This window comes from Ruditapes philippinarum, unplaced genomic scaffold, assembly GCF_026571515.1.
Source record: "Ruditapes philippinarum isolate M1 unplaced genomic scaffold, ASM2657151v2 ctg1564_1_1_1_1, whole genome shotgun sequence".
Lineage (NCBI taxonomy): Eukaryota > Metazoa > Mollusca > Bivalvia > Venerida > Veneridae > Ruditapes > Ruditapes philippinarum.
Window position 1 is genome coordinate 26,973 of NW_026859221.1, and position 12,128 is coordinate 39,100.

General features: G+C 30.1%; 1 protein-coding gene across 1 annotated transcript; it reads left to right on the forward strand.

The window, feature by feature from the left end:
• The first annotated feature begins 847 nt into the window (after window positions 1–847).
• Window positions 848–10,714, forward strand: LOC132755677 (uncharacterized). Its single transcript, XM_060746570.1, has 10 exons — window positions 848–1,027; window positions 1,493–1,699; window positions 3,260–3,373; window positions 3,616–3,759; window positions 5,990–6,025; window positions 6,373–6,453; window positions 7,473–7,517; window positions 8,016–8,237; window positions 9,033–9,120; window positions 9,778–10,714. The coding sequence occupies exons 1-10, from the start codon at window positions 964–966 to the stop codon at window positions 10,325–10,327; spliced, it is 1,551 nt and encodes a 516-aa protein (XP_060602553.1). The 5' UTR covers window positions 848–963; the 3' UTR covers window positions 10,328–10,714.
• Window positions 10,715–12,128: the final 1,414 nt, after the last annotated feature.

Below are 12,128 nucleotides of genomic sequence, written 5' to 3' on the forward strand. Positions count from 1 at the left end.
AAGTTAATATATTTTATTTGAATGGAACAATACTGAAAAAAAGAATATGGTATTTCAGGCTTTATTTCACATTTACACTATTGCATTGATACGCAACTTAAGATTTCGGCCCATGTGATATTAAAGAAACACGCACACACAAACACTACAAAACAAATGAAAAAGACAACCAACACGCGCACACACACTCAAAACAACAACAACAACAAATTTGACAATTATCTTTGAAATGTAAATATATATTTGATACTGTTATATAACATAACAGTTAATTCATTCGCTTGACACATTAATCACATAGCATTGATTATACTGTGTTATCATTGCAGTAAAGAATCAAACGGTGAAGTACAGTTCATAACGAGATATCAGGTTTTAAAATTCACAATTGAGATAACTGTTATCGTCTAAAGTATTTAAACTTCCTCATTGGTATTGTGTTTTATGTTTTAAGTCACAATAAGTTTAATATTGAATAGAAATGAGGAATTTTGTTTTCGTGCTTTTGATAGGTTTGACGAAAACCTTTGTTTCCGTAGCTCAATGCATCTTTCATTTGTATTATAGTAAACAAGTTCATAAATATTATATCACATTTAATAATTTAGATTTAAAAGTTATAATATTTGTTTTAAATTTGATATTTGTTTAAAAAGTGAAATTGTTTGACGTTCATTTTACGCCTTCTTGTTCAGTCGGAAGGTATAGCTTATAAGAGATTAGATATCAGTTGATTATATCCTGTTATCGCTGTAAAGATTGGCGACCTGAATGTGCTCCTAATGTAAACTCGTACAAATCAAACCATGAAAATACTTGTCAAGTTTAGTTTATGATACTTAAACTGATAGCAGCTTTAAGATGTTATCGTTTAAACTATTTTAACTTCCGCTTTTAACAACGTGTCTCATGTTTTATTTTACAATATAAATAAAATATAAATATTGGATATATAATATAATTATGACGGAATATGCTTTCTTGGTATTAATCGTTTTGATGAAAACTTTGGTTTCCTTTACAGAAGGTATTTCAATTTTGTATGTTCAATAAGTTTATTTGCCATGAATTGGTAATTAATAGTTAATCTCCAAAGCTGTTGTGTCATGGTTTACAAATTGGTACAATTAAATATTTTGATATTTTTGTGTACCCGTCGTGACTTACAATTGCACGGTTGTGTGCAAGAGGAGTTGATAAAATGAATTTAAGTTAAGACTTAAGATTAAAAATAGAAATGGTTGTGCTTTTTTTCTGAAGACAAAATATTAAATATATATGATTTTGATGGATCATTATTATTTTTTGTTTAAAATAATTTTTGTTTTAAAAATTTCTTTGAAATGAAAATAAGATATAATGTATTTAAATCCAATATTTTACATTTAAAATCCTGATAAGCCCTGTCATTGTATATCGAGTCAAATATTACCGCTTGTCTGTAATATTCTGAAATATATGTTTTCATTATGCAAACTTAAAAATAACCTAGGTGATGCATCCTCACTTATCTCCTGCAACATGGAACTTTTGACTTGGCAAGAGGCATTTGACACTTGTAAAAGTAAAGGTGGTTATATGCTTCCATTTGAGACTGGTTTAGGACAAAATATAGACAAACTAACTTTAAAAATGGAAACAGACGTATGGACAGCCGATTATTTAACACCAGCTCATTATTTAAGACCAGCAGATGACAGTAAGTTTTTAAGAAACTGCATACCACCTCTCCTGTTCTTTCTCAATTTTGTTGTCAATATTAGCTGGTAGTTTTGTTTTTTTCGTAATTGCATAATTGTACTTTATAACTATCAATTAAGATTCTTATTACATTCCTTTGTCTCCGTTAATAAAGTCTTTTCCATTGCACATTCCTAGGTGAAAATTAAACGGCGACTTCTAACTAAATTAATCTCTGTCATATAATAATTTATCTTTTCACCTCCATTTTGTTTCATTTTTCTTTTGCTTTTTCTTCTCATGACCATTTATTTAGTGTTTATTAATTGCAAAATACATATATTTTGAAAATGTCTTTTATATATTTTCAAGTAAATGAATTTTGTGCATGATAATGCCATGAAGTGTATATATGTAAATTGGGACAGGACACTCATTAGTTTGCATAGCTTTCTGCCCAATCCCAAATGTATTGTGTAAATAGTGTTCACCATAATGTAAATATATCGAATAAAATATGTTTAAACCAAAGTAACTGCATATTAGGTTACAATCTATGTTTTAATATTTTTTCATCGAAAAAGTTTACTTCTGATTGTAATTTGGCATATATTTTAGGAAGTCAAGTTTCGGGAAAAGAATTAAAGTTTATCATAACTGATCTGTAATTCCTCCTTTAGTTCCTGTTCAATACTCGTATAAACTAATGTTTGCAATTTAGTTCTAAATCGGTTTTGTTTACTTTGCAACAGCTTTTTATGTTACTTTTCAAATGGATTTTTCCTATGTGAATTTCGTTGATTACTTATATAATTGAAAAAAAAGTCAGCACATTAAATGTTCTAGCACGATCCTTTTAATCAAATATTAGAGTGTGTGTTCTCTTATTCAAGTCATGTACGAGATATCACATATAACAATATTTCGGCTTTTATCTTCTTCAAAGGCGATTTTAATTCTCTATCTGTCTGGAATCGCATTCCGAAATCGTCTAAAAACCACTCCTTTTAGCACTTTTTAAAATGTCAGCATTAAACTACTAGAGTTTTTTCATCATCTGATCTCTCCAAATAAATTATTATTTGAAAAAATCATATTTATTTCCCGAGTACAAACCACCATATCAAATAACTATTATACTCGACCTGACCTCGTTTTCATTTTCAGAATAAAAAAAACATATAAAATAATTGTTTTACTCCTTAAATATTTACGTAAATTACATTTTTGAAGTGTAGGAAGTAACAAAATTCTGTTTAAATATCAAAACATTGGTGTTGTGAACAGAGGACATTATGGAATACAATTATGATTCTATTGAACATATATACTGTTGTAAAAAAACTATATTAGACACGGAAAGTGGCTCGTTCAATATACGTTTTACAATAGATTGAGGAATTGTATTTACAATGTTTAAAAAAACCCACAATACATTTCACTTCATCACAATGACGGTAACATCTTCCTTCGAAGTATATTAATTATTTTCATTATGATGCTATCTAAATATGAATATGCAAGACACTGATTTGTCTACTTGTAAAAATATTAAAATTTCAGGTATTTTCAATTTCAGAAAATGTCAAATATTGCGGTTTTCACTACCTCAATAGCACATCGTATGAAACCAAAGAAGTGTTTTATGGAGATTGTAAAGCTAACAGAAATTATTTTTGCAAAACTGAACAAGGTAAAAGTTATATTTGGCACATTAGATGACATCACTATATGGTTCATTTGTGGATATGCTCGATATTAATGATTTATGAAACTTATTTGAATATTAAGAACCAAGAAACTATAAATATTTAATACAGTGAATGTAAAAAAAAGTCATTTTAATACTTCTGGAAATGATAATACATGTATAATAGGCCTGGTTAGATTTTAATTTGAAAAATAAATGCTAAGTGCATACATATTATTTTGCAGATTTTTCTTGGGTGTTAGTTGTCTATAATAGTACTCGAGAAAAAGTCTACTGTAACTATATCGTTTGGACAAGTGACTTAAAAAACATGCGATCAATAATTAAACCAGGATACTATTGGAATCATCGGACGTTACTTGGCAAAGGTAAAACTTTTATTACACTGATATTTTTATTATTCAGAAATTCTGATAAAAGGCCAATACAGTTATGAACATTTTGAAAATTTAAGTTAATCAAATGCAGTAAATGACTACAATTATAGCTAGCATGGCGTTGTCTAGGATCCGAACCGTTACAGGACATCTTTCTTAATTGTAAACCAACAATATGCAAATGTCTGAGAAAAAATCAGTGTATGTTAATTAATATGCAGCAAATGTGTGAGAAAGAATCAGTTCACATATATAGCGTGTACCGAGCGGTTATTATTCTAGTGTTACAGCATAAAATCTTAATATTATTAAATGAAATTATATAAAAATATTCTCTGGATACTTATTCGTACTGATTTGAAATAATTTATTCAGATATAAATTTTCTTGATAAAGACATCACTTTTATTTCATTTTGCCAAGTCATTGTTATTTATTCCATTTTATAGTAAGTTTGCATCGAAAGTTTGTTAAAACACATGTAGAACTTTGTTATTGACGGCCATGTTAACTATTGTATTATGGGTGTTACCAAGGTCAGCCAGCTTAGTAACGAAAAGTAAACAAAACCTGAAAGGAAATGTTTAACAAGAAACGTTCTTTTAATGGCCAGTTAAAGGTATAATAAGAGTAAAATAAGTTTGTTTTATTTACTATATAATTGTACTTTAGTATTTTTCATGTTATTTTTGTAAGTTTACAATTAAGAAAAATTTCCTGTAACGGTTGGGTGATACGCCCATTTTTGGATGATTCACCCTTTATGGTTGAATGACCACGGGCGAATTGGTCATTTCTTTTAAGTAATCAACCAAAATTGGTTGAACGGTCTAGTATATAAAGGCTCTGAAATTTTCTCTGAAAGCTCAGTTTTGGCCAGAAATTCCAACTAGATCTACGTACGTCTGTTCATCAAATGTTCAATAGCCGTAACTTTTAAGCAGAATACAACTTTTTCATTGATGATTTCAACATAATTTAGAGTTAAATATCCTTGAGCTTCGGATCCTAGACGTAGAAAATTAATCAAGTTCAACTTAAACGTTTCTTTATAATATAGTAATCTATATTATAGCAAGATTTTGATGTTATTCACTGGTAACCTTTTATTTGGTTAACGGCGCGCTATATTTTCAACTATGGTAAGCCACATATGCCTTCATCAGAGTTAAAGCTTTATCTAACATCTCTCCTTTCCATCACTATTGTAGGGTATATATTTTTGCTTGAGAATTGCCTTTGGAATTTTGTATCTTTTTAACTTGTTGACCTGTCAAATGATTATTTCAATGTGTGTACCATTATTTATATGTCTGTTATTGATATTATGCATGAATAAATGCTATCTGTTTCAATTTATACAGTCTTTTGGTTGTCATTGGTGTACTTAGATTCAATTAGAGCAATCTTTCAGACCAGCCTGACTTGTGAGGCTTCTTACCCTGGTGTACGGTCAGCACTACGCTACCAAACATAAATACTGAGACATACACAATGTGATACTAGCACGTAACAATATCACTTCTATCAAATTCTTACAATAAAAAAAGCAGTCTTACTATTCAACCCTTAAAATATTTCCTGAAGCAGCGCACCAGATATCTAAGTTTTCTGTGTACTAGTAAATAAAATTACCACTTCGATCTTATTAACCGTACGGAGCCAAAACCAAATCATTATAAACTTAAAATATCTAATTCTGAAAATTATTTATGTCAAAGAATCAGGGCCTAGAATTCATCTTTTCACACTGTGCACACGCTCTATTTATATGCTGGTGAAGCATCATCCTGGCAGTGAATAAAAAACAATGATTTTGATTGGCTAAAATAATAAAACGTTTCTTGAAACTGATTTTAAGTAAACCGTTAATAGAAGTGACTTCTCTTACAAACTAGTGTGAGTAATAGATAAACAATTTCAAATATAAACATCTTGATGGATACCCTATTATTATCCAGATTTGATAGTAAAAATTCTTAAAATACCTACTCTTTATAGCATGTCAAATTTTTAAATAGATTATAATGTGTTTTTTCAAATACAAATGGCGAACTTATAGAAAGGGGAGACAATCAAATTAACTATAATGTACGTTTCATTCACATATATATGAAGGTTAAATTGACAAACTGGGCAGCTTACCAATAATTCAAAAGTCGATTATTTATTGTTTAAAACATTTCATTGTATATAATTACTATTGCTTGCCCTTTTACAGCTAGAGTAGCTAGAAAAGATGCGGATTACATAATAAGTAAGTGGCAAAGTCAACGTATCAATAGACTGTACATATCTTTAGCCTCATATTTTATGCATAGAGAATTGATGAAGGAAAACTTGTACATACAAAACCATTTATCCGCATAGCTCACAATAAGTAATGCGTAAGGTTACTGAATAATTCTGATAACCAAAGGTATGTTAAAAAAAGAACGATAATTGAAAAAAAAATACAAAAATATACATATTACGATCGGAAGTTTTACCCACATAATTAGAAATAAAAGTCGTCTAAATTATAAAAATCTCAATGTTTTCGATTACAAGTATCTCTTATTAACATCTATTTACAAAATAAATCCAGGTTTATTAAATTTCCAGTGCCAGACACATTATGTGGAGCCTATAAAAGTTCCATTGGAATGTATTATGCAAATTGTAAGGAGAAACGTATCTCGTTATGTAAGTATAAAAACATTTAATTATATGGTTTGTTAACTATTAAAACTTTTGAACATAGGACAAGTTACACATACGACTAATCTTATTAATTGGCTCAGTGTCTTACAGTTCTGTCCAAATCCCTGTGTATATAGTCTCCTTGCCGTTGGTGTTGTATTGCTGATTTGTGTCTGTGTGCGCGAGCGTGTGTGTGTGTTGGTGCGTGCGTGCATGCGTGTGTGTGTGTGTGTGTGTGTGTGTGTGTGTGTGTGTGTGTGTGTGTGTGTGTGTGTGTGTGCGTGTGTGTTGGTTGGTGGGTGGGTGGGTGAGTGAGTGGGTGTATGTGCATGCGTGCGGGTGTGTGTGTGTATGTGGTATTTTTGTTTTGAATGTGTTAATCGAATGCTGCGCTTCGTTTTTTCATGCCTTCAGAAGGCTTTCAACTAATGTTGAAGATACATACCAAATATATATGAAAATATTATTCAATCCAAAGGGACCCGGCACAGTGTTGGGGTAGTGTAAAAAGTAATTCTAGAAAAAAATATCGTTTATTTTTTCTAGAATTACTTTTTACACTATCCCAACACTGTGCCGGGTATATATTATATATAAACGATATTTTTTTCTAGAATTACTTTTTACACTATCCCAACACTGTGCCGGGTATATATTATATATAAACGATATTTTTTTCTAGAATTACTTTTTTTACACTATCCCAACACTGTGCCGGGTATATATTATATATAAACGATATTTTTTTCTAGAATTACTTTTTACACTATCCCAACACTGTGCCGGGTATATATTATATATAAACGATATTTTTTCTAGAATTACTTTTTACACTATCCCAACACTGTGCTGGGGCCCTTTGATTCAATCATATACAAATTTACATTATATCTCAAGTGTTAATTAACTACAAGCAATAAAATTTAAAGCACTTTAAGTTCGAGCTTCAAAAAATAAATTTCTGGATATGAAACTTGGACATAAAAATGAGTAAAATGAAGACACGATTTTGTTATCCGCAGGTTCACGCAATGGCAATGAGCGAATGAATAACATTTGTTTCGATGGTAAGTGAAAAATTGCTACCAAATTTCATATCTTGGTTTCTTTTTAATTCAAAGATATTTGAAAGTTTAATTGTATATTATTGTATTGGAGGTCATCAGATTTCACTCATTTCATTTTGGGACATTCATTGACACGAGCACGAGCGTAGAATTACTGACCTTACAGTTGGGGTGAATAAACCGTATATTATATTAGTGAACTTGATTACAAAATAACACCAAATGGCGATATATTAATTATTTTACGCTGAATATACGGCAGTTTTTAACAAGTTTCATTCCTAAATCAACATAGAATCTTTTATGCATTATCACATAATATTGCACATTATATTATATGACATATTACCTTCGTCACTTATTACTGATCATCTGAAATCAAAAAGTAAAGTATAATACTGCAAGGCATAAACAATTAAAATGGATTTCTGAAATATTATTTAGCGGAAGAACTACGTTTTCTTGAATATTTACATATATGAGTCACCTTTTTGAAAGGGTATACGACTAAGGTTAATGAACACGCTACAATCGTTACCAGAACACAACAAAATGTTACAGTAATCACCAAAACAACAGCAAAGTCGGTGACAAACAGCCAAGAACGAACAGACTACAAATCAGATACACCAACCAAACAACCAATGACAGTACTCACTTCAGTCAAAGATAAAGAAAACCTACAAATGACACATCCACAAGACAAAGAGCAAAGTTCAGGTTGTATTATTATTAGTTCATTGTTCTCATTTTTACAAGCTTGCATATCTTTCCCCCAAAACAGGATTTAAGTTTCGTTGTTAGAATTTGTCGAATCATTTTAAATCATTGTTATTGAAATCGTTATTTTCTAAAACTCACATTTGAAAAATAAATCATTTTGCACTAATATAAACAATATATTTTAGTACTTTTACATTAGAACAATCGCTTGGCAGGCCATTGAACTTTTTTGTCGGATAATATTATTGAGATAATTCAGTCGAAGTTGGACACGAGCCCAACAGAAAAGGAACATATTGTGTAATCGTCAAAATTGTATTTTCTTGGGCATGCTTATGACATCATTGTGACTGATGGACTGCAAACCAGATACAACAACTGTCACTATCATTATGTTTCCTTCACTATTGATATTCAGGGACAATTTTGGAGAATCATCTCATTTAATTATTAATTAACAAAGCAGTGAATGATTTACAGTTCGGTTTATTGCATAATAAATTTTGAGAAAAGAAAAATAATATCTGATTTCAGGGTTTCTTTTTTGTTTATTTATTTAATTTATTATATCAAAACTAATTTGTCACATTATTGCCAATTGGAACTTCACTGAACTTTTTTTCATACACATTATATCACTCAAATTCAAGTCTCATATTGTTGCGCGTTGATCTTATAGACATTACTAACAATTACAGATATAATTGAGATGTTGAGATACCATTTTCTCTGTGTATATTTAAAACAGACATGCATTTATACTGTATAAATTTCCGAAATAAAACTTTTCAGATATTGGGATCAAAGTTGGTGTACCGCTTGGAATAATATTGCCTTTGACATGTGGAGTTTTAATCGCAATTTACATTTTTAGAAAAAGGTAATAGCAGCAAGTATTCATTCATAAAAGATCATTGCATTTCTCACTGAAATTCTGATATTCACATGAATTTGCGTTTATTTAGAGAAAATAATCAAAGCTTTATAATAAGGGTGTCACGGTTAGAACAAATTCAAATCGTATAAACGGCGACGTAAAAGCCGTGTTAAACGTCTTACCGACCGTACTTATAATATCCTGAGATTTTCAACATTAACTTTATTTCTTTACGTCATTTTGTTTATATTGTGTTGTACTCAAAATGTTTACGGTACATATCCGAATCTGGAGTAACTATTTACGGCTAGAGTCGTGCCGTATATGATCAGATCGGTCAAAATACATTTTTGAGTACAACTAAGATACAGTTGTCATATATTGACATAAAAACTAACTTAATATTTAGAATTAATTAAAAATGTTTCCGCCCCATAGTCAAATACTAATCTCGGTTACCGGTTTATGAATTTTCTTACCGGTTTTAAACCGAAAAAAAATCGACCACACCCGTTTAAATTGATAAACGTAACACACCTATTTATAATTTAAAACTGATTACTAAACTTAACCTTTGCGATTGCAAATTCACTTGATTTTTTTTCTTAGAAATGTACTAGATAAAATTAAAACATAAAATTCATTCCGATTTGTTTCTAGAATACAATGTTGGCAGTCTAGCAAACCAACACATGAACATGGACGTATGAATCAGTTGCACACTCAAAAAACTTCGCCAGTTCACGGTCACCTAAACGTTAACTTTGAATATATTCAAGATACTTCAATATCATCAGAACACCACACAAACGAAAACAATCTCACAGACATAAGTTCACAGTATGCTGTTGTTAAAAAACCTAAGACGGGCGATTCAAAATCCAGACAAGAAAATTACTCGAATAAATCGTATCAAAACGCAACGTATGACGAATATGATGTTGCAGGTAGGTTTCAAAATAGTAGATCTAATCAGTCGGACAATTTATACAACCATTTGGAAAGCGTGGACGAGTATAATTCGACATCTTTCGTAAGGGAAGGAGAATGTAACAATTTGTACAACACAACAGGAGACCGCAATCTCGTTGAATCTGATTACGACTCCACAACGCAGGTGAATAACACAACATTGCCTGATGACGTTTACAATCATTTATCTCAAGGTGACAACTACTATGACTCTACATCAACTACGAGAAATAAATGATAGGGTTCATTTGCTTAGAAAATCAAGTGTTACAGAAATTTATTGTTCAATAGAACTGCATATCAAATACTAGAATACTAGTTTTGTTGTAAGGTAAATAAATACATGTAGTTTATGTTGCAGCTGTCATAATTTTATCTCTTTTGATCGTCAGTGATTAATGATACCAGTACTAATAGTGATGAACATAGAACTGATATCCAGTACTTAATTACGCTTAAATGGAAATCAGCAAATGAATTTTTTCCATTTATTGAAATTATTTTTCAAAACGCATAGTAGATATGTGCAAATCAATTATCAATATTTTTTCTCGCAATTCAAGATGCATTTTTCCCTTTTATATATATTTTGTTTTTATTAAAATTGTAACTGAAATATAAAACATTTAAAGATCCTGTATGTTTTGTGATTGATATTGTTACTGTGTGTATACCACACTTGCAAAAACTTATATATGTATACACTTATGCAAATAAAACAATTTTCATATATCGAAGAATATGTTAAATGTGTACTGCAAATATTTGTGAACATTATTTTTAATCAATAAATTATATACATTCATTTCTTAATGGAAAATTTGACTTAGAATTTATAGAAAATAAATTTCTAATTACCTCCCTTTATTTACATGAAATGTTAAATTTGGTATTATCTTTATAAATAATGCTTATTGGAACTTACAATATTGACAAATCTTAATTTGAGCATCATATTTATGAAATAAAACCATGAAAAAAATGTGTTACAGGATCTTTAAAACTTGTAGATTTCTCGGATAATAAACTTTTAATCATAAGTTTTCTCAATCTCTCCCATGCGTCTTAGAACAACACTTTCTTATCTTAAATCTTTTATGCCATGACGATTTGCTTACATTCACGTCTACTTGCATTATTTTCTAGCAAACATAAACAGTCGAAATACATTATAACATAATAATACATAAATAATGCTCAAATAATTACTGAATATTCAATACTGACCCTTTATAATGGAATGATATAATGATTGTCTTTTTCAAATATACCCGTATAAATTGAATATAGTTAAAAATATATGAAGACAAAGGCATGTATTCAATCTATTTTAAAATTTATTTTGCAAACCAACCATATGATTTAATGTTGCATATATATGCGATACATGATGTGTTCTTTTTTTCGAACCACATAACTACAAAACAAGCCATGCTGGACCAATTATTTTGGATAATTATCTCGGACATAATTTATGGACACTTCTGGCTATGCAATCAAATTTTGAAATATTCCGTACCATATATTTTTGTTGATTTTGTAGGCATCTATTTGTGAATGTATGCTATTTTGAATAATAATTTCAAAGAGTATTACAATGTTGTTTTGGTGATGTACTTCACCCTTAATCTGTTTAATTTTTTTAAACGGTCTTGTACAGCTACTATTTTTGGGAGAAGGAGATAATTTGAATACTGAGTTATTATCTACCTTTCAGCCATTGCTTAGTATAATTTAACCTATAGCTCTTCGGCGCTTCTTATGTAAAATTCTTCCAAGTATAATTTCCAATAACCGTAAATTATACCATACCCAGACTATGGTATAATTTTCAGTTTTGAAGATCGAAGGAGTAAGTGTTTCTGGGCGGAGCTATAGGTTAAAACAGATACACCATTGGTGCGTTAACGATTTCTGGGTTTGCGTAAATTATACCATAATCACGTGACCTTTCTTATGCAACCTCACTCGACTTCGTCTCGTGAGGTTAAGGCATAAGAAAGGTCACGTGATTATGGTATAATTTACGCAAACCCAGA